Source organism: Chaetura pelagica, unplaced genomic scaffold (genome assembly GCF_000747805.2).
Source record: "Chaetura pelagica isolate M959 unplaced genomic scaffold, ChaPel_1.0 scaffold70, whole genome shotgun sequence".
NCBI classification, from domain to species: Eukaryota; Metazoa; Chordata; class Aves; order Apodiformes; family Apodidae; genus Chaetura; species Chaetura pelagica.
The window spans coordinates 5,171,722-5,195,963 of record NW_009952265.1 but is presented as its reverse complement, the minus strand read 5'-3'; the positions used below and the strand labels follow the sequence as shown (position 1 = coordinate 5,195,963).

The 24,242-nt window shown below is 35.2% G+C and overlaps 1 protein-coding gene across 1 annotated transcript in view; it reads left to right on the top strand.

Moving 5' to 3' along the window:
- Positions 1-24,242, top strand: part of LOC104397696 (chromosome unknown open reading frame, human C15orf41) — a 123,481-nt gene that overhangs the window by 7,783 nt on the left and 91,456 nt on the right. Inside the window, exons 2-5 of the mRNA XM_010007703.1 lie at positions 16,531-16,576; positions 17,438-17,502; positions 20,771-20,831; positions 23,783-23,855. Coding sequence (XP_010006005.1) covers positions 16,531-16,576; positions 17,438-17,502; positions 20,771-20,831; positions 23,783-23,855 — 245 coding nt within the window. The remainder of the gene's footprint in view (positions 1-16,530; positions 16,577-17,437; positions 17,503-20,770; positions 20,832-23,782; positions 23,856-24,242) is intronic.

Here is a 24,242-nt window from a genome sequence, read left to right as displayed (position 1 = left end):
AGAGTAGGAAAGGTTGGAATATATCAACCTTAGCTGACAAGAGACTTTGAATTTTGACCTAACACAGATGACCTTTGTGTGCAATAAAAGTGAGTTTAATCTCCAGGTCAAGGTTGAGGTGAACGATAGGGCAACGTAGATTGGTTTGTGCTGGCTATGGCTGGATCACACCTAACAGGCAAAGAAATCCAAGGTCTGTGCATTTCAGAGTAATCAACCAAATGCTTATTTACCTGAAGTTTACTTTTATCTGTTACACGGCCTTCTAAACTGTGCTGCACTTGTAAACAGCTAACTCTTCAGCAGCTGTGGACTAATTTGTTTGAAGCTCAGTGTTTCAGAATAAGAAGTGTGAGGTACGTATATTCTTCTCCTATAGATCATTGAATAGGTAAGCTAAATAAAATTTCTCCTCTAGCATGTAGAATAAAGACTGTCAAGTATATTGCCTTGCTACAAAAGGGGTGAAACCTGGAAGCTTTATTTCTTTGACAGCTAACCTGTCTTTGGAACATCGGAAGTTTATTCCTAAATGGCTTATGCTTTTAGGAGGAACAAAATTAAGAGGTCTCTGATATTTTTCACTAGACAAGTACAAAGAAAACTGGTCTTTTTGAGCGCTCCCTTGCTGTAAAAGTTATTTGATCAAAGAAGCTAAGTTAAAAATTTTTGGGGGGCTTGTCTAAGTTACATAATAAAGATGTGTAGCTGAATTTAAATAAAAGATTGTCATGTTTTATAGTAGTCACAAACAAAATATGTCTTTTTAACGGGCTGGTGTTCCAGGAACACTGTTTTACTAACACATTAACAGTACATGCCCTGAATACTTTACACAGATAAGAGTGGAATCAGTGGTGCTGTTGGAAGGAGGGGGGAAGGAGGGATTTCTCTTTAAATCAGCCAGGGGGAAAAAAAAAAGAAAAAAGTTTGAGAGTAATGGAAAGAACCTCTACTCCTTTAATAGAGCCTGCAAAATATATTCTCCAGGACTGATCAGCTCTGAAGGCTCTAGAGGTTTGATGATTGGAATGGCAGGAAATCACGCTTTCAGGACATAACGAATTGACTAGGCCATCCATCATTTGTTAGCATGCGCTGAAACGCTGGGTTTGTGTGCAGAGGTCTGTGATTTAGTAAATACTTGGGAGATGAATAGAGCTTACACACAAGGGAAGATACTGCTGTCCTTCAGCAGCCTTAGACACAGATCCCTGCTGAGAAGGCTGTCTGACAGCAGCTCATCAGTAACTGGCCTGTCACAGTCAGTGATGCCCACCAGCCATCCCCAGTATATTAAATGCATTTTTAATATCTGCTTCAGTAGATTTAATGAAGAAAATTTAGTTTCCATACTCTGATCACTGCTTCCTCAAGTGTTTTAAAACATTGAGTGAAGCACTTCCAAGAAAGGGACTCTGCTGGTACCTGGAGGAGTTGGTTAAAATTGAAAGTGAAACAGAATGCAAACAGGAGTGTTGTTATTATCCATTTTCCTTAAAGCAAACGAGAAATGTTTGGAAAAAGCAGTGATCTACTGCAATTAACCCTCCTGTAGAGGGACCTTATGCAGTAGGCTATACAGCAGCAGAGATACAGTGCTGGAAAAGGTGTATACACAGTGGTTCTGTTCAGTGTGGCTGGGCTTGCCAAAAGGCATAATTGCATTTCCTACTCTTTCAGGTGTCACTCTTCAAATCAGGTTATTGTTCGGTCTGTCTGTCTGAGCCCTGAGAGGAGTATGGCTATGAATGGAAGGAATGGAATACGTAATAGATTTTGGTTTGGCTTTGGCATATTTTTGAGGGATGCAGTTGATAAAAATTATTGTAGCATTACATGGTGTTATTTAAACAAATGTAGGAAACAAATAATATGCACAATAGAAAATAAAATCTATTCTAATAATTTAGCAGACTCATTGAGAGTTATTCAGTACTGACATTCTACTTGTAAGGATTTTACATAATTATTTTTTTAAACTTGGCAGCAAATTATAAGATTGTTTGCTGTCCGTGTATATAGAGAGATAAACTTCATAGTTGTTTGAATTTCTTGGGAGCTTTCAGGGAATACTTCTGTTTCCATGAACGCAAATATGTTAGTTTTCTAACGAGATTAAGTGCTTATGATATTTACTTAAAGACAGCAAGGTAAGTCGATTTTGTTGGAAACGTCTACTTGAAACATTCACTTCTTGAGCTTTTTCCCCCTCAGGAATCTACTCTGTGTTCACATAAGAAAAAGCAAGTGCCAAATGAGACCTATAAATTTGATTCTTGTATATGTCAAAACAGTAACGTATTAAATGCATATTATTATAAAAATTTAAGACATGTCCGAAACACATTTTTATAACACGTGACAGTATTAAATAATACGTTTTCTTGTTAGCATCTGTTTGCTGTCATTGCTGGCAGGACCTATGATTTATTACTTAAATTAATGACTACAACCATTTTGGTCCTGATATATGTCCCTAAGCTTATCACATCACTTAAAAAAATAACATGTATCCTTCTATGAGAGTGAAATTTTAATTGTTTCTTCCTTTAAGTTCCTGGTGAAAATACCATGTCTATGAAAGTAATAGAAGCTTGTCATATACTTGAAACTGAATGAAAAAATGGTAGGGTTTAATTTCTGAAAGAATATGGCATACAGTAACTGATTGTACTAAAATTATGTTCTAAGACAAGCCTGTTAGAGTATCGTTACCAAAAAAACCCAACAGCATTGGAAGAGGAGTGGAAAAAATGTTTCTGTTTTCTTCAGATGCATTGATGTTGAAAGCTTTGTTCATTTGTTTGTTTGACTAATTGGTACCATGCAAGTACATTTCAAACTCCCATTGTCATGGTAAGATTTCACAGTATATCATTAGTTTTCGATTTGTATTTTTTGCAGCCCTTGTTGTCAGTGGACTTCAAATGAAGAATTCAAAGTAAATTAACTTCTTGTCAGCAGACTTAAATTTGCCAAATAGGAATCTGTGTCTGTTGTGGGAAAAACTTTTTGGTTTGTGAGCCCCTTAGGTTGAAAACTTCCATTTCCTAGTTACCTAAGCCTTTTAATCTATCTTTTTCATACATGTGTGTTTTTTTTAATTCTTGTGTCCATAATGTTTTGAATGTGGTAGTGATATGAAGGGGATACACTGTCCCTTCCAGTACACACTCCAGGATATCCAGTAGGCTGATTGATAGTGACAGTCTCATTGCTGTATGCTGAAGAATTCTTGAACGTTAGCTTTATTCTTCTTATCACAATGGGATATTTTAGCAAGTGCAGCTTTCCACCCAAACTGGCAAAATGGCTTCAGGTCAGGATGTGATGCTGAAGAGGACTTAATTGATTAGGTGAATGTTCTCTGTTTGCATATGTGTATATAGGCCTGCAGGGTCTTGGAAGCGTTTGATAGCATTGATTCACAGATACCTCCAGAAGCTTCAACACTGAATAAAAATGTCCTAAGATAGCACACCTTCTTCCACAGAAAGCAGCATGTTGTCAAATATTTGAGTAGGACTCACATAATAGCAAAGGTAGTCTTTTCTGTAATGCAGCCTGCCTAAAACTGTTTCAAAGAAAACATAAAAACTATGACCAAAATAGAGGTAATACTTACTTCTGTGACTGAATAAGTATAAAGGGTCTTTTGCGGTTTGTCGTTGAGGACCCAGACAGGAGTAACGAAACCATGTATCTCTACTTACATTTGTAGTTGGCTGGGAGGTTGTAGAACTTCATGTCAGTCTGCCATTGATAGTGGTAATGTCCAGTTCTTTAATGCACTTTTCCTGTAGAATGCAGATGTGTATTATAAGGCTACAAGTGGTGCAAAGTACGGGAGGTAATAGCCAGACACTGCATATAGGTTGTTACAGACGAAAATGCTATTGAACATTAGCCATTTCCAGCATTAATTTAAAATGCATACTGTCAGTGCAGCTGTCCTTAAGTTTCCAACACAGCTGAGCAATGTATCTTCCTAGACGAATGCATTCTTGAATACCCCAAATACAAAAAGATAAAAATAACTCATAAGCTAGGTTGCTGGTTCTTACACAGCTTAAAAAGGACGATTTGCTTTGACCAGTTGGCAGGTAATCCAACAGACCAAGCAAGTTCCATTCCAAATGCAGTGTTTAATGACCTCATTGCGATGAATTATCTGACAGAGAAATACATTTTCCTTTATCCTGTTATTAGAAACAGGAGAATTTAATGATTGAACAAAACCAGAAGTTGGACTACATTTTTTTATCCCATTTGTATGGTGTTCCTGGACTTCAGTGGTCTGAAAGAGAAAAGGGAAAATGGTTCTTTCTGGAATAAATGCATGGATTCAGTCTAGATTTGTTTTTAGCCATATCTATCTGTTTGGTATGTCCTCTAACTGTGGAGGGTTTTTTTCCAAACAAATCTGATTGGTTACCCAACAACTGTTCTCCACAAGCTTCCTGCTTACACTTTTTTTTTAATGTACTATTTAGACACATACCTCGCCAGTGACAGGCATTTGTTCTTGCGCATTATTATTTTTGTGGTTTTGAGCTTTCTGGATAGAGAATTTTCTCCATTTATCTAGGCATATATCTTCCCCTTCTAACATTTTAAACCTCAGTAATTTTAAAGTATTATTCAAATGTTTCAGCCACTGCTTAGAAACCAATACATTTCTAGGTAGACACGTTTGGGATGATCAACATGTATCACATGTTAATTGTTTGCTTTAGTTTATTTTGTAATTCTTATGTCTTTAATCTCTTTATCAAGGGGAGATATATAAATCTCAATAGAACTTTGCATTAGTGGATTGGGATGTTTACCGAAATAACCCGGTTAAAATTATTAAAATATGCGGTGGAAGGCAATGTTTAATGTGCTCCTGAATATTAAATGCAAGTAAAATGGTATCTAGACATGGAGCCATTTGTTATATTTTAGTATATAAAGCAATAGCTGTGTAAACCTTAACCTCGTAATTTTGCAAGTTCCACTTTATCATGTAGCTGTAAAAGATAATCAAAATAAATCATGGAAAATGAAGAAATATTTGCTAGGGTTTTCTGTATGCTTTCAGAAATGGCGCTTGATCCATGAAATTTTAGTAAGCGTATTAAATAATACAATATGATGTGCAACTTGTCAGGTCTGATAAATTATTTTGTATAGAACATTTATACAACATATGGTGAGCTGCTATGTGAACAGCTTAATGACTAAATTATGTTAATCTTTCTTGCCATATTTACTTTTCATTTTAAAAAAGAGTGTTTTCAATTTTTTATTTTACTTTTTTGATCATGGGTAAAAGAAAAGGTGTAGGTCATCTCTGAGAAACCATGACAGCGATCCAAGGTTCCTCAGCTGTGCAGCATACATAACACAGATGTTGGGAGAGTCATCTGTCAGCTATGCCTCTCCTATGGAGTTTAAGTTCTAGAGGGAAAAGAATTCGACACAGTGCTGTCACTGTTACATTTTCACAATAGAAGAGCATGCAAATATTCAACCTCCTGCTTAGCAGTAGTGCCCTGTCTAATGTCTGTGCTGGTTAGAATAAAAAAATAGTGGGTGCATCTAGGGCTCATAGATCTGACAAAGGTCATGCTATGCTGGGCATTTGAATTGGAAATTGTCTGGACTTAGATTTTATAAAGCTCCCAGTGTTGTCGGGGAAAATTTCAGCAGGGTTTTGTCCCTAGAGAGGCCTCTTAGGCCCTTTTCTGTCCTATGAATGAATTTAGATGTGAGGGTTTCTCCTGCCTTAAAACTGTTAAGTTCATTTTGCATACATCCCCAGAGAGAAAAACTGGCAGATGCTTTTGTCTTGGAAGTGTTTAAAAGAAAACTGCAGAACAGGAACAAGGGAGAGAAGGGGCCCTGTGTGGAGTCCCAGAACATTTTGGAAATGGCCAATATGCAGTTTTCATCAGTACTAAGGCGGGGCGCAATATGGTGCCTGTAGCTCACTAGGGAATATGAATGTTGATTAAGCATACTCCCAGGCTTTGAAATCCTGAAAGCAGTGTCAGAATAATGGATGTTGAGCAAATGTCAAGCATTTGTTAATTTCTCTGTTATTTGGAGTTTATCTACCATGATCAATCAAATAAACTAGTGCTTCTCTGTTGTGGCATGTGTCATTGATATGGTGATTAGGTGGCTAGGGAGGCCTTCTGCTTTTTTCTGTTTGTTTTTTTGTTTGTTTGGGTTTTTTTGTTATTTTGGGGTTTTTTTGTGTTTTTTTTTAAATCCAGGTAGCATATCACATATGAACTGCTGTAACTTTTAAGTGAAAGATTTGTTAGTGGCTGGTTTAGTGGAAGGTGGTGCGTTAACAAAATACTTTGGGGTACTGAGAGAAAAAAAGTATTTGCATATCTGCTGTGCCAAAAATTACATTAATGCCATTTTTTCCATCTTTGGCCTTAAAGTTTTACTGTTGTGGGGAAGGAGAAATTACTTCTAAATGAAAGTTGGCATGTACTTATTCTTAAAAGAAGAAGAAGAAGCCTTAAAGTTTTACTGTTGCGGGGAAGGAGAAATTACTTCTAAATGAAAGTTGGCATGTACTTATTCTTAAAAGAAGAAGGTTGAAAGCAAAGAATATCCACTCCAAATTAGAATTAAGTTATGGCTTAGACCCCTTCTTCCCTTTAAATCTTTTGGTTTCTATAAACTAGGTCTCGACATCCCTGTTTTTGATTGGGAGACATGTTCAGATGCCCTTCAATTGAAAGTGAAGGGGGACACTCTTTGACTTTCATAATAATACACACTCTTTTATAACAACGTATCAGAGATGTTAGTTACTGAATAACATGCAGAAATGTAAACAGTCCACTACAGTTTGTTATTTTTACATCTTGTCAATTTCCACTGTTTTCTGATGTCCTAGTTCTGGTAGTTTGCCACTCTTAGAAGTTAGGTAACATACAAAGACCTGATATTTAAATAATGAAGAACAAATTTTAAAAAATCTGAAGGACAGAAAGGCTCCATGGCCTTTGCTGCTTTTCTGGAATATATGAAGACTTTAAAGTGGGAGAAGCTAGGGTTGGAATGTTTTGTTTGAGGCCTTTTTGAAAACTGCCTAAAGGATGTTAACAGTCAAATTTCACTGAATTCTAGTGAAGTTTGGCTATCTCCTTTTCATTGACTGTTTCTTTTTTCAAAGTCTAGTCCTTAACTGCATAATGTAAAGACAGCAATGTATATTTGTATTGTGTTTTTGACAACTCCCAGAAATTTAAGAAATGTCAGTGAGTCATGCCATTGTGACTTGGTGCATGTTGAGGTCATCTTCAGTTTATTTTAACATAGAACAAATGTTCTATGCTGAACTAGTTTTCCTTCTTCCTTGGCTTCCATATTTATATACCAAGGCCTCCAGGTCCATTCTACCAAAACTGGTCAAGCTTTGGTGCTTAGTGAAGATGATGCTATATCGTGAACCTAAGGCCTGTTTACATTAGAGCTGATTCTGTTCAGTTAGTGCATGGAACAGGAGTTCTGGAAAACCAGCATTTTCTTCAGCACTGCAGGAAGCAAAGTATATAGTTATATGGATTTTCAGAGCAGTGTAAAGAACAAAAAAAAAATTCCTCTATAAAGAGGAGGAAGGGAAAAGAAGGTTAGAGAAGTTTTAAGGTAGAATAATGTAGTATTGTGATCATGTCTTTCAGATGTTTGCTTCATATTGCCTGCTAGTCGTAGGTAGAAAACTTTTTAAAAGAAAGTGCTGGAAAACTACTACTAAAGAAACAGCTGGGTTTCCTTCTTAGAGCATTTCTGCCATCTTCCCAATAGGAAGTAAGTTGTGGAATTAAATTAGTTTATTCCCTCTATGGCACAGCAAGCTATACCCCTGGGGCTGAAAGTAGATTTGTAAGTATCTACATGTATGGTACAATAACTTACATATACAAGGCAAAGTACTGTGCTATTCGTTATCTACACAGACAAGAATTATCTCCTGTTTTGTTTTCTAATTAAAAATAGCTCAAAAATTATAATAAACACTGTTTAGGGTTTTAAGACTAAAAATCTCAAGAGTGACTAGCTATAAATGTATTAATTTCTTGCCTTAAATCTGTATTGTTCCTAAAGCTGGAATTTACTTAAAACTACTCTTCTGTATCATCTATGTTTGATAGAGCTAATATTCTTTAAGTTGTATCCTGCTTGGGAAGCATTACTAAGATCCTGACTCATCTAAGGTATTAACAATTTTGATTGGATTACTGGAAGCTTTTTTGACTTCGGGTGTTCACTTTTTGCCCTGGAGGTAGCTGTGCAACAGTGTATGTTCTTGACATGTGATGCATGCAAATGCTAAATACAGTAGCAGCATGAGGCAAGTGTCATTAACAGTAATTTATGTAATGAAAGCCACCTGGCTGTCTTTGTAATTAATTGCTTGTAAATAATAAATTTAAAGATAATTTATAGTTTTCTAAATTTGATTATATATTTTTAGGAGCAAATTGTTTAAGGGTGCTTGGGGATTTATTTAGTTTTAAATTGTCACAGATATGCTTTTTACATACAGGCTAATTTTTTAATGCAAAATGAGTAGTCTAAATTAGCTTCATATTGCTTTTCACTCATAAAAATAGTTTTGTAAAATTAAATTTAAACATCTAGCTTATATAGGACAATATAGGTTTGAAATAAAAACCAATATAAAGTAGAATAATTTACCCCTTTCTCCACAATCAGGAAATTTAAGATTGGAATCTGAAAAACCTCTCTTGACAAGGTATTCTATAATCCAATTCTTTTCCTGGGGGAAAAGCTCAGTAGGGTTATCCAAACAGAATGAGGAAGATGAACACAAAATTAAAATATCAAATATTTATTTCCAGTAATAACCTACTAAGTGAATCTTTTTTCAGTGTATGGACCTTCGCCCTGTCAAGAGGACAGATACAAAAGGTGAGAGATGAATTTTGAGGTCCTTTGCTGTTACAGCCTAGGAGGATCTTTCTTTGTACAGCTGTCATCAGCTGACTACAACATTAGTGTATTTTGGTGTAATAGTTCAGCATTTAGACTGTGGTACTAAGAGAAAGGGTTCAAACTTGAAAATGTGGTTTCTGTATAGTCTTAACTGAAGTAAATGAAATAAAGTGTGGACAATGTAAAGTCAAGTGCAAACGGAATTGGCAGAAGTTTTGCTTTTTTCTCTCAGTTTCTGGTATGCTGCTCTATGCCTCTGCTTTGGGATGTGGTCATTGCATATTAAAGAAGCTTCTTGCTAAGTAACTTGGAGTAGTTGAGGACAAAGACATGGCAAATCATCTGCTACTGTTAGTCTCAAGCTTTGCTTTTTATTTAATTTTCTGAGAAATTTTATTGGTAGAGTTAAAAGGAGAATTTTAGAGGATATCAGGAGATGAAGATGTGGAGGACTAGTGCTATGATTATCAAGGCATACGTGGGAGGCAAAACCTGTTTGACTCCTATCAGTTTGTCTTTAGCAATGGACTTTTTAAATAGATGATCAAAGGGTATCAGAGAAAGCAAAAAGATGTGATACTTATTGAGGCCTAATATCAGAGTTTTAATTTGAAGTTTTAGCACTGACATTGTCTTTTTTAAACCTGCATTGTGGATATATTTTGGTTCTGTTTTGCACCTGAAAATGATTTTCAGGTTGCTAATTGAACCTTAAAAACAGTTTTATGTTTTCGTGGAAGAGACTTTACTTGAAACATTAGTGAAAGTGTATTTACTTACAAAGGTCTCTGTGTGGGTTTGGCTGCTGAGTAGGTTTCAAATATTCATGCAACAAGGACTGAACTCTGGAAAGAGAAAATACCAGAACAATACCTCAGGCAAACTATTATTTTCTATTAATGCTTACCAAAAAGTATTTTCATTTGGAAACACCACTCTTCTGTTTCTGTTTTTTAAGAGTTCCATTTTTAACCATATCTACCAATGCTTATTGTCAAAGCCTAATGTTTTTCTCATAATAGGCGTATATACATGAATGAAAAAATTGTGTCTTTTTTATGACTTCTCTTTTCATTTTGGGGCCTTGATCAGAAATACTTTGTAATCTTTTCAATAGGATGTGTGTTGAGTTGCATTTTTATTATGGCTGTTAAAAGTTGGACTTTTGTAGTGTAGGTGAAAGAAGGTGGAATTTATCTCTGCTAGCATTATTTCATGATCATTGCCTGTATTGATAATTTTTATTTACCTCTGCATTCTATTTTTTTCATGTCTGATACAGGTTGTTCATAGTCTGCAGTTGTTTTAATGCATATTGGCCATTTCAACAGACACCAAAAAATGAGGTGTCTTCAGGAAGAATTGGTGCCCTGTTCTTAAAGGAACTTCTAAGTCTTTCTAAATGAAAAATCATTCAAACAGTATCTAATGCTGGCAATTTTCCTCTGTCTGCTGCTAGGACTTATTGGCCAACTAGGTCAGACATTATTAAAGTTCAAGTGGCCCAGTGGGAAAAGTAATGGCCTTATGCTACTATGAATTTTAAATGTTGCCATTTCTATGTATTGCACCATCATCTGTTCTCGCACATCACTAAATTGTAGAGAAGTTGTGAGACCAACCAGTGTCAAGGTCATAGAAGTGATGACTCTTCTCAAGTAGCTTTCTTGAAGCTTTGTCATACAGTTATTCTCATAAGCCTGGTTATAGGCAGCAAAGTTGTATGCACATGCCAGCATTTCACCTTTTTATTATCATTGGATAGTGTCAGTCTGCAATGCAGTATGTCTTTTTCCTTAGACCCTTTACTTTTGGTTTTTATTTTTTATCCTACCAAAGATATGAAATTGACTTTGATGCAAAGACCATTTTTAGTAACTGATTCATATTTAAACCGTTAAGAGTTAAACTGTTGCATACTTTATTGATCTGGATATCGGAGAATTTCAAAATTGATTAGAGCTGTAGTTCTTCAGATCAGCTTGAATTTAATATTTCTTTTAATTGTGATGGTACTAAGTCTGAAATGAGCATATCAGCAGATACTTCTTATCACATATATATGTTTATTTATTGAATTTCTGTACTATTACTATATCTGTAATGGTATTATTCCTCCAACATCACTGTATTGGCTTTGTAGTTCCCAAACCAATAGCTACTGATAATGTTTTATTGTATGGAACAGTTCTTATGCAGAGATGATAAAACTGTTTTTGTATCCTGTACTTGAACGTGTATAGCTGTAAAGCTGTAATATTGGAAGATACTGATTTTTACCGTGTTGGAACTCAAGATTTAGGTATTTTTATTTCCCTTATTTACTCCAATTCAAACTTGTAGATTGATTGAAACACATATTGATTGACACACACACAGAGATATATAGACATATATTGATTTAGCTTAAATTGGTAATTCACTGATTTGCAAGAAATCATTGTTAGATTCATGAATGATAAAGTTCAAATATGTACACAGACAATTATCTGCTTTTTGAAAATTTTAATTCATACAAGTGATCACAGGCATATTAAAACTTTAGGAAAGATTTTAATATTAAAAGCTGCAGTGAAGAGAGGTTAAAGCTGGAACTATTCTAGAGGTAAGAGAGACTCACTTCCTCATTGTATTTTATTTAGTGCTTGGATGTATATAAGCCTACTGGTATAAGGCTTTTTATTACTGAGCCTTCCTGGATCCTCATGTGGAACCATTCAAACTGCTAAGAAACCTTTTACCTGTCCTGACAACCCTGACACATAGAAGAAATTCTGAGAATCCACTAGCTGGCACCTCCTCTTAGGTGGGAAGTTCACCATCTGACTGGTAGTTGATTCACAGGTATAACTGTGGTGCTTGTTAGCCCACATCCCACAGGTCTGGGAAGCCTCAGAGGCTTTAGGCATCCATGCATGTGTTACACATTTGAACTGATGCTGCTAGATCTGTTTGAAATCCATTGTCAGGGGTTTTGTAAATAAGAGCAGACTGGTTAGCATGTGCTAAGCAGTATGGAAACACTGCTTTCTTTAAGAGTCCCTGTTCCAAAGCGTTTGCACTACAGAAGGTGAGAATTAAAAGCCTGTTTGGGTTTCTTTCATTGTTTTTTTCATAAAGTAACAGAATAAACATATTTTAGACATGCATTCTGCAATTTCAGGATAGCTACGAGCAGGATTCCCTTTCCACCCCCAGTAGTTTAAATTTGTCAAATGTATATATTTCTTTCCTCACATAGATTCTTAATGCAACATGGAAGCACCATGCAATTCTAGCCATCACTTGAATGTATTACTTTTATTTTAAGTTCTATATTGCATTAGAAAAAGATTTTTAAACTTCATATGCATGTAAAGGGGAAGTTCTTTTCCAGTTATTAGAAATTAGACTCTTGCTGTCTGCTCCACAACATTTCATGAAGGGATATGACTTGGACTACATAGTTAAGCTGGAGACTCTAGAAGGAAACAAGCCTTTTCTCCCCCTACTTGAATTCCTACAGTAGTTAAGGGCAGTGCACTTCCAAGAGAAGGTTTGCCAATGCCCTTTGGGATTTCAGAGCTAACAGCTTCTGAATTTTGGAAATGCAGCTCCTGTCCCCCAATGCAGTTTTTTTAACCAATATATTTGCCATCTTAATGAGGTGGAATGTTACATTTTATGAAAGGAAAGCAATATTCTTCATAGATTGTATTTGTAAAAAAGTAAATACATAAATAAATAAAATCAAGACTATTCTATATACATTTTTCATATTTGTCTCATGGTGGACCTTGCTTTCTACTTGCTTGTCTCCACTTGTGTGAATAGTTACTGGGTTAAATACTGCAGTTCATATTTACTCTTGGATGAGGGAAAGAAAATTTATTTTGAAATGAACTGATGAAACAAGGGGAAACTTGGTTTTGTATTTAAAATGTTACATTTTTTCAGTAATCTCAGAAAATAAAGTAGAAAAGTGTAAATTTCATCCTATCTGTAAAGAATTAATTGTTTGCAAGGACCAGTAATTTAATATTAGCAGAAGTTGTCTTGTTTGGATTTTTTCCTGGTGAGTCTGCAGCAAATATGAAATTAAAGTTAGACAGTACTCCAAATCATGGCTAGATCTGCAAGCCTGCTGTATTGAGATGATCTGATCCAAATTAATTATTTTTGTCCTTACGATCTGCTTCTTGGCCAGAGTCAGTGCTTATGAAGCACAGATCTGCATCAGCATAGTTTGTATGTGAATACTCATTACAAAACATTTCTGAAATGCTCTCCAGGGATGATAGCATTCCTTCTCCACTGCAATTCATTAGGAGAGCATGGTCTAAAAGGCATGGACCAAAAGGCATGGTCTTTTTTCAGCACCAGACTTGAAGTTGTCTTTAGTTTGACTGATCTCTTAAGTTCTTAGTGATAGTTTCTCTTATCTCTTGTTTGGGTTTGACTTGGGCATCCTAATCTAAATGTGGATGGTCCTTGATGTCTGTAATACTTTTTTTAATAATAAGAATTTTTTAGTAAGTAATTTGGAACCTAGAAATTGTTTTGTTTTTTTTTAAATAAGCTATTTTTTTTTATAAAAAGGGCATTTTTTATCAGAACATAGATTTCACGGTTTTCTGCCTAAATCCAGTTACGTATTGTTAAGAGCACAAAGTTCATCAGACATTCAGATGGAAGTACACCACCAACATCAACAGTAAGTAACACAACTTAAATTGGTTCATTATGGATGCTGATGTAAAAGAAAAAGAGGATAGTTGAAGGGCAAGGCTGATTGCTTTGAGCAGTGCTCTGCGAGTTAGATCCATTACCATCTGGAATTGCAGAAGAAAATGTTTCTGTGAAAGTGGCTGCTACAGAGCAGAAGAGGAAATTCTGCTTGTTTTCCTGGAAAACAGATTTAATTTGACAAGATGGATAATAAGTTAATTTATTAATTATTCAAACTATGTAGTATTTGGAATTATGAGCTTGGAGGTTTTGTTTGTGTGTTTCAGAAAATTAGCAAAGCTGTACCCTGGTTCTACAGTTGACTCTGAAGAAAAGAGATTGCTCGACACTAACATGTCTGTATCACTAGCCTTCCAGTAAGCCATGAGGCTTACTATAAAGTTTAATATGTGAGGCAATAATGCAACACTGAAAAGTTTTTTCAAATAAAAGATATTTTCAGTATTTTGTTTCTTTTCCTAGGTATCTCAACTATATTAATTTGTCTTCTCATTTGCTGCTTTGAAATCCTGTATAGAAGCATCAGAGAACAGGTGGACCTCTAGGAATTTGGCTGCTCCTGTAGAAGTAATTATAACCTATGTAGAATCATAGAATGGTTTGGGTTGGAAGGGACCATAAAGATCATCTAGTTCCAACCCCACTGCATGGGCAGGGACACCTCCCATTAGATCGGGTTGCTCAGAGCCTCATCCAACTTGCCTTTGAAAACTTCCAGGGATGAGGAATCCAAAACTTACCTGGGCAACCTGTTTCAGTGTCTCACCACCCTCACACTAAAGAATTTCCTCCTAATCTCTAACCTTAATATCCACTCATCCAATTTTTATCCATTACCCTTTGTCCTCTCATTACAAGACCTTGAAAAAGGCCCTCCCCAGCTTTCCTGCAAACCCCCTTCAGGTCCAGTTAAATGCTGCCCTGTTTTGCTTTAGTTTTTTCACATATCTTTTCTCTAAATTCCGTGCTACCATTACAACCATGTAAATCTGTCAGGTAATAATAGTTACGTGGAGAGCCATTAAGGGGACATATGTATCCAACTTATTTACAGCCTTCCAAGTTGTTGTTTTTTAATAAATCAACTTGAAATACCTTAGTTTTTCATATGCATATAGCCTGTGTAAGTATATAATCTTAATTTCATTCCTTTGTTCACCTTCTAATGGTTACAAGTGCATGTTGAAGGTTACCATAATTGGATGATGCACCTTTTGGGAAGGCATTTTGGTACCTGTATCCTGGCCTCAGTATTTAAGTTATTTACTAGATTGTGATTAATTTTCTCTAATTAATTAATTTTGTAAATCTATATTACTATTTATTTTACTCTCATTTTTCTAGAGTTTTAACATTCAGTCAGTGAGTAGTCAGGATGAACATTCTCATGTGTAAAACACTGGAGATCAAGGCTCAGTTTACTGTTGTCACACAGATGTTGTGCTGGGCAGACAAGTCCAAAATACAGTGTTATGGCAAAGATGCAGGAAGCACAGATATGGATAAGGCAGACTTGTAATCTCTTTATGTAGTACTGCATTAACCTACTTGTTTTGTTACCAGTGCTTCAGCTGGTTGGTTTAGAGGTAACTTTATGTTGTGCTGCATACCGTCTTTTTACATCTGAACCAACAATTTAGTCATTCTGCGCCTCAGTTTTCCCTTTTGAAAATGAGAGTAAGTCTTCCTTAGGTTAGTATTTTTGAGGTGTGTAAATTGCAAGGACAAGGGCCATTTATGTATAAAGAGAATATTTATGTTTAATGTACGTATGATGTGATATAGCTGTTAAATTTACATACAGGAAATCTGGCAGAAGAGCGAGACTTTAGACATTGTTGAATCTTTGTACATATCTGTGTTATGCCTTAGTAGGTAAATTCATGACAGGAAAAGTGTTAATTATTCATAATGCTTTGCTGTACTATAAAACTCAGTTTATTGAGACTATAATTTGTTCAAGTTGCATGTAGTAGGAAAATATATTAGGAGTAATTAATTGTATTCAGGATGTGATGAGGTAGATATATCCACAGAGGACAATTGAAAACAGTAGCAGTGTGATATTGATTGCCTTTAAGAGGAAAAAAAAATAAAAATCTTGTCCCATTTCTAAATGTTAACAATTCAGAGAGAAAAATTCCCACTTGGGAAGAATGCTTTCCAGGTTGCTTCATTGCCAGGTGTTTGACATTGAGTGGAGCCTTAGATGAATGAAGCTTATGGCAGTTTTTGGAAATGACCGGCTCCAGGGAATCTTGGCTTCCTGCTGTGAAAGTTTCTATTTTCAAAGCACATCAGTTTCAGTGGGAATGTTCCAGTGGTCCCATATGCTACTTCTGACAGAGGGGGAAGTTTTTAACCTGAATATGAGACAGCTACTGAAGAGGTTCCCTTGCTGCTAACAAAATGAATTTCAATATGTTGCCAGTGAACAAGCCACATGTTCCCAACTGCTGATGGAATTTAACTCCATAAATTATTAATGGAAATTTTGCTTTGTTTTCCTTTTTGCCTGTTCCCTTTTAACTCAGCTACCTGCTTCTGACAGAACTTTGTGGGTTCTGAAGCTGAAAAAGGAATCACCCAAACAATGTACTCGTTTGCTTTGAAACTCTTGGTGTATTTTCCTCCCCTCCCTTGTACGCTCTCTTCTTGACCTAGCAGCAGGAAGCCTTTGTCTGAGGTGTTCATCTGGAACAACTTTTCCACACTTGTTTTCATGTTATGTTAGATTACAGGGCAGCAGGCCTAACTTTGAAGCTCCCTTCTCCTTTGTTTCTTTGCAGTGCACTCCAGTAATTAACTTTGTCCTTCTTTTATTTGTTCCAGTCAATCGCAGTCCACTCTGCTGAGCATCTTCTCCCAGGAGTACCAGGTTAGAAGTTTTCTCCTTTGTGAGGGTTGACAGGTGCCTAATTGAATGATGAATGTCCCTTTATTTCTTTGTAATTGAACTGCCAGCTTTCTGATTGGTTTGGAGGATGTTCCCTTTTCCACATCAAGCACCGCCTGAGTCTCGGTGGATGGCTGCCAAGCCTACCCATCCATCTGTCTAATAACATCTAGCCTTTGCTTATTTGGTGGACCTGTAATAAATTATGCTAAACCATTATTATTCTGACAATAATAATTTCCCTGCGTTGCGTGGTTCCATGTGCTAAATGTTTGCTGACTTGCACTGTCAGTGCTGCTTTCCATTGCTGACAGAGATGATGATAAATGACCATTGCCGGAGTGGCAGAAGGCAAGAGAGGCAGAAAATGGAGTCATTTATCATGAGATGACAGGTGTCAGTCAAGTGGCAAGTCTCTATGGAATTACTTTTTGTAGTTTTTCAAATAAGTTGTTTTTAAGCAATGTTCTTGCTGGTTAAAAATGCCAATTGAATTGTAAAACTAGAGTGCACCAGACTTAGATGGAATTGAATTGAGGGAAAATTAATACAAAGGTTGAAGGAGAGAACAAGTTTTTCTTTGCCCTCTGCAGCCTTCAGTAAACTTATTTAGATTCAATTATTGTGACCTTATTGGCTTTTACATATACGGTACATTGCAGTACAGTCTGAAGACGTTCAATTCAATAGGTAGATTGAATGTCATTTCTATACGGAATCTAAAAACATAGTTCAGTTTATATATCAAAGTGTAGCCAAGGAACATGTGTTTGGGCAGTCATGACTGCTGTGTTTTGATCTATGACACATTTGTAAAACTCTTTGTTTTTTCATTTTTTCTAGAAACAAATCAAAAGAACACATGCCAAGCATCACACTGCTGAAGCTATTGAAACTTACTACCAAAGGTATGACCTCCCCACCGTGCTTAAGAGTATCATTGTACCTACTAATTGTTATGGCAATTATGAATGAATTAGCTTACAAAGGTAATTTCCTATAAAAATGGATTAAAAATTTGGGATGAGGAATACAGAACCATTCAACGAAAAATATTATTCAATGAAAATTCAGAAATTTTTCAGCTTTTGGTCACTGTAATTAAGAAAGGGGGTTTACTTCCTTTGCTCTAAGTCACAATAAGCAAATATTTTTTTACAGTGCATGTGATAGCATCATATATTGCCTGTCATTTGTAATTACCATTTATTTGTCAAGACTAATACTGATGATTATTTTTTTAAAGCAAGGGGGCTTGTTCTGTTACAGTTGCTTCTACTTTAAAACAACATTTGTGTTACATTAAAAATGTTACATATTATATTCATGTGTTGCCTATTAAAGGACTAATTTTTAGATCACTCGTGTTTTATCAGCAGAAATGTCAGAAATACTTGTTAAGGGAGAATTAAAACCTCTCTGTCATTCTACGTTGTTTTTACAATTGTTTGCATCTCCAGCTAATAAATTGTATTCACTACACCTTATAGTTTGTCTGTTACTTCTGTAGCCTTTACTAAAAATATTGAAATGACATAATTGGGGCATCCTGATAAATGGTAAAGATACCCAATTAAAATATTACTCTGTAGACTGACATATCTGAGGAGCATGCATGGCAAGTGAGTTCCTACTTGTGACTACAGATGTCTGATATTTATGCTTTATATTAATCTGTATGAATCAGGAAAATAAACAAAAAGCCTTCATTTGTAAACAATTAACTGTACTACCACAGAGTCATATATTTAAAACCTATGCACAGTCTTATTACGTCAGGCACTGGTTTAGAATGTCTAGTGTGAATTGTACTGTGTGGAAGTTTGATTTTCTATTTTTAGTAGTTATATTGTTCTGTAAAAATTTGTAGTGGATCACATTGCACTTTTTCTAGTGTTGACTCTTGTTTAGGAAGAATATTGGCTTCAGATTTTCTTGTGTTAATAGCTGTGTGCATACAATACTATTTTTAGTGATTTTTCACTAGCACAGTTTCAGTGAAGTGCCCTGAAGTAATTGTAAGTGCTGTGTAAATAACCATTTTCTTAAGACACGTGTAAATAACTTAAATCACTTTTATGTTGATTTTGTTACTAGTTCTGACAACTTAAACTTGAAACATGGGACCAAATTTCACTTTATGCAAAGGAGCAGTTGTATTGGTGTCAGTAAGGTTGTAGGTGTGATTAAGTTTGGCTCACATCAGGTAGGAGGATTTGGTCTCCTGTCCCCTTCTGTACTGTCTGAACTATGATAGCAGTACATAACTAATGCATTATGTATGAAAGTGTATGGTGGTGGTAGAGAAAATCATTCTTTATGCTGTTTCTGGGTATATCATATTGCAAATGTATTAACATGGCTGAATAAAATGCACATTTTTAAATCAGAGATGTTCTGGTTAATAGTTAGAAAACTAATCTCAATCCTGTTTTAGTAGATTTACTGTGTAGTATGTTTCATAAGCTGCAGGGGCAGACTACTTGAGTCAGAAGCCAGCTTGAAATGCTCCAAGTGTCAACATGACAAACATGTCTTCTCCTCTACTCTTTTGTAGCATCCATCTTATCACTGTGAAGCCCAGTCTGTGTGGTTTGCTCCTTCCTGTTCCCACCCACATAAAAGCAAATAATTGTGCTTCTATTGCTTTCCTAGTTCAGAAACTACCAGTTTTTGAAGGTAGTAATTTCTGGTGGTCCCTTTTGGGAGCAAGTAGAAGTACAGTTGACTGGAGTAGATTCTGCTGCTCTGATGAGACTTACTGGTCTTAAATTTAGGCAAAAGTGAAGGCAGATTACAAGGATAAGCAAGCTTTTCAGAACAGTATTGCCATTAACGTGTGATCTGTTAGTCTATAATGGAATTGCCAGTAGCATTAGAAATATATGACATAAAATTACTCCATTGTCAGCTGTAGCTTTGCTATTTGATCAACTAGATGCGTGTTTCAGAACACTGATCTCAAGTAAATCTTCTTGGTTAGGTATTTAGTTTATGCTCTCTCCTTTTTTTCTGCTATTATAAATTTTCAATGTTTAACTGTAGATGAGGCATCTTGTGGGTTTTTATGTAGAATCAAAATAGGTTACAGCAAAAAGCTTTTATAATTTCTGTTATTCATTAAGACCCAGAATAACTTGCAAAGAAAAAGCCCTCTAATCCTCTGTGAAGACGTTTGTGTAAAGGTGTTACACCCGTTCCACAGGAGGGTAAAATGATAAAGAATTTTAATGTCTGTAACTAATGAGCAGAAGAGTGACTTCTGATGGATAGGTAACGATAGCGCTGGAAAGGCTGTGGCCTTCTAATGACGTCAGTAATGATGTGCTATACAAATACAGATAGGATAAATGAGCAGGTTCAACTGGTAACTGTTGTTCTTATCCACATGGCTCCAAAGCACAAAGTGGCTTCCAATAATACAGCTTATTCTCATCAACCTTTGAGAACAGGTTTAGGCGTGATTGAAATGTAAACATCAAAGAGTGAAAGTAGCAGAGGTGGGTGAGGAAGGTTATGTTTTGTGATGCAATGGTCAGAAACATCCCTGTGTATCCATACTGGTCTTGTGCTCCTAACCTGAAACGTTAAACCTTTGCCACTGATAGTGTAATGACTTTCTATCACCTTTTATTAGATCCTTAATATTTCTTTTTTTAATTCTCTTTAGAATATTAATTTTGTTGTTAGACTCTGATTTCACTAAAGAAAGCCTTAAACTACTCCCCAGTTGAAAGAATCTGAATTAAACTTGAGAATTTATGGTTTTGTGCTTAGTAGTGATTTGAGTAAGATTTAGTGTGCCATCATAGTTGAAGGTCATGTGAAACCCAAAATCTTTAGTGTGAATAATAGAGGTTTATTTGTCTGTGATGCATCTTTGAGTAATACAGATATTATTTTTTTGTATGGTGTTAAGCCAACTTTTTTTTAATTTCTTGATTTTTCTTTTTTTTAACCATTGACTTAATTGAGAGTGATGTATCTTGCAGATGAATAGAAGACAACCCTGGAGAGCTAGTGACTGTTTAAAATACTTTTATCTTAAAAGATTTCGGATTAACTATTCTGTACCAAGGTGTTTTCCCCCAAGTGAGAGAGATTCACAAGTGATACTGACATGTATAAACTGGCCCTTCTTTCCACTGTAGAGTTAACTGGCTTTGTCTTGTCTAGGTACCTGAATGGGGTGATGAAGAATGCAGCTGCCCCTGTATTACTGAAGCTGGCCAATGAGGTAATCATCTTTACTTTTTTCTTTTAATCTTGCAGTGTGAAACCTAAGGGGCATATCTATAGTGACTTCACTGAGAAATGTAATTAACCTAAAAAAATGGTTTCAAGGCACATTAGACATTTAAAATGGTTCCCCAGTCTGTTAGTACTTACAATAATTAGACAAAAAGCCCCATTTATTAATAAATCAGTTAATGTAATTAGTCTCTTAACTTCAAGGCGAGTGTCTAAGAAACTATGAATTTGTATTCTGCTGGAAATTTTAGGCAGACCATAGGTCTTTAATGCACAAACTTAGTAAAAATTTCCACATTGATTAAATAGAGTTGCATCAGTTTTACTTATATTTTATTCCTTGTTTTTAATAACAAAACCCATGTAAGATATTTTTTAATTATAGGAAGAATTAAACCAGTTAATTTTCCTTACTCCATTTTCTTCTGCTTATACGGATTAGAGGATGGCTAATGAAAGCTCTTTAATATACAGCAATTAAGCAGAATAAATTCCTCACTATAGACATTTCTTAGAAAAGCTGGCATATGAAAAGTTCGGTATGGTTGCCATTGAAGTCTTGACAAATGTATTGATGCTGTTTATTAACTAGAATATGAATCTGCCTTGGGAGGGAAGGTGTTATTTGCATCAAAAACTGCTATCTAAAGTACCACCTTAAAGAAGATTTTAAAAGTTTGAAAGAGTGGCAGTGAGGCTTTAAAAAAAATAAAAATGAAATATCTATCCCTTAAACTCCGAAATATTTATTTACAATAATAATAACAATACAATAGCTGATACTCCATGGAACTTCTTATGCAACCCTCAAAGGAATATAATTCAATATATGCTGGTTTGTGTTGCATTTTAATAGAAAATGTAAGAGGGAGGCAGAAAATGAGTGCATTAAAAATGATATGGCACTATGAACATTAAGTGTTGCAACAGCAGAAGTTCTACATGTTACATTAGTAAGAAAGAATGGTTTCTCTCTCATGTGTGTTGCTGCATCCCCCAAATGAGCGATTACCTATCAATTACTAGAAGGTTTTAATGGTCTGTGAAGTGTCTACATACCCTGATCATACAGTTAGCATAGAATAAAGGATTTATTTCTCATTAGTGGTAATGTGTAGTATCTTACCATTTCTGGAAAAGACAAGGCTTAAACTACTGAGAATAGAATGTACTTTAAATAAGTACAATCTTATTAAGAATTTAGGTAAACAACCCGATACATGATATATTGCACCCATATTATATGACAACTGTCATAAAAATATTTCAAGCACAAAGTAATATATCTGTTACTGGTTCTCTGTATATTTTTTCCCATTGATTTAGAGATGATGTATATAATTTCTGACTCTAGTGAGCATATCTTTGTTTATGTGATACTAATGCATTTTTGCAATTCAGATCAAATATATATGCAGTTCAGAAATAAATAAAAATTAAATCTAAGGGAAAGGGAAGATATACAAAGAACTTACCCGCTTCTGACTTCATAGTAGCAGGCATATAAGAAAGGCAATGCATTTTGTGACTGCTGCCTAATGCATTAGGGAAATGTGGCAATAACCAGCACCAGATTACTGCTTCCAAACAATCAAGCTGCCATTTTTATATGATAGTTAATATTTAAATGACATACTCTTGCATCTGCTGACAATTGATGTAATGGTAATACTTTATGAGTCAATATATATTTAATCAGTGGAAACTGTAAAAATTGATGAGAAATATATAACATAGGTACATTACAGTGTGTAGCAGCCCTGCTAAATAGAAAAAGCTCCATATTATTATCTTTTGGGTTTGTTTGAGGGGTTTTCTTGAGTGTTTTGGAAACTACTTTTAATTTTATTTTTTAAAATTTTGTTCACCAGTTTCTTCATATTGTATATGTAGTGCAAAAGAACTAAAATAAATTTCCTTTTTTCACCTTCCTTTTTATTCACTGTTTTCTCCATACAAATATTTTCAAGTGAGATTTAAAGCACTATGAATTTTACTTATATGCTAAATTCTGACATGAAGCATGATGGTCCTATTTCAAAGGAAGATGGACACATGATTAATATGAAAATTAGGAAGATGCAAGTACCTGAACTAATAAGGTAGTCCTTATTCAGGCTGGACTACCTTCAGTAATTTCACCATTTTTCATGTGTCAGCTCTGATGTGGGTTACTGAAAATAAGCAGCTCTGTGGAAAACATTCCTCTGTACTTGGGGAATTTAAGGGCATCCAGGTACATACATATTTGGAAAAATATGTGCACGGATGAAACCACTTTTTTTGTCTAGTTACTGAATCAAAATAATTTTTTTTTGTATTAATATTGAACTTGAAGATTCTTCAAGAAAAACTCACTGGTACAGTGTGTGGCTAAGGTTTACTGTCTCATAGTTGAAATTCTGATTCACAGAACGAGTATTATAATGGTATCTAAAAAGCTATTGTAATTTCAGGTAGAACTACACCATACATTTTCCATACATATAAAAACTATTTAAATTAAGAAATAGCTTTGTTAAAAAGGAAAATACAAACTCTAAAGATGAACAAGCTGAACATGATGCTAAGGATATCTGGTATCACTTGATGGGTGCCACATATAGTGAGTATTCACAGGAAAGCATCACCACTTCTCTTCCTTGGTTGGTAACCTTACAAAAGGGATTTTACTGTCATCTTTTGCAAAGAGTGGTTCAATGCATAATGTTCAAACCTAATAACCAGTAGCATATGTTATGTACTTTATTCAGTTTTCCACTGGATACTGTATGTTGCTGCTACACATTAGGTCAAATAGTTGAGCTTATTAATTGGGAATAGCTACTGTTTCATCTGTTTTTGCTCTTTTTAATCGACGAGGAGATTAAAATGTGCGAATGTGCATCAAAATGCATTTACCTCCTAAAATTAGCTTTTTATTTTTGTTGAGGTAAGGTGGACTTTGCCCCATCATTGATGGCTCGTATTGTGCTGGAAAGATTTCTACAAGAAGAAGAAGCCACTGTTCGTAAGTATCTCAACAGTTGATTTTTTTAATACTGTGTTTTAAATTTTAGGATATTTTTGTTTCCACTTTTTACTTCAGTGGAAGAAAAACACAGCTAACACAACATTGCAAGTAAGCTAATGAAGGTAACATTTGAAGGCTATTATTTTCGACAGCTAATGACAGTTAAACTGTATGTAAAAAGAGCACCCACAATTTCTTACTAGCGAAGTGAATGCTTTCTGTTTAGAAACAGAAAACAACCTCTTAGATTTTCACAATTTCTGTTATTTCAGTAAAATAAAGGTTAAGGGGATCACACTATATTTAAATGGTTTGAAGCTATGTGTTTTAAAAGTCATTAATTACTAAAAATAGGTCTTAAAAATAAACCTAAACCACTTCTTA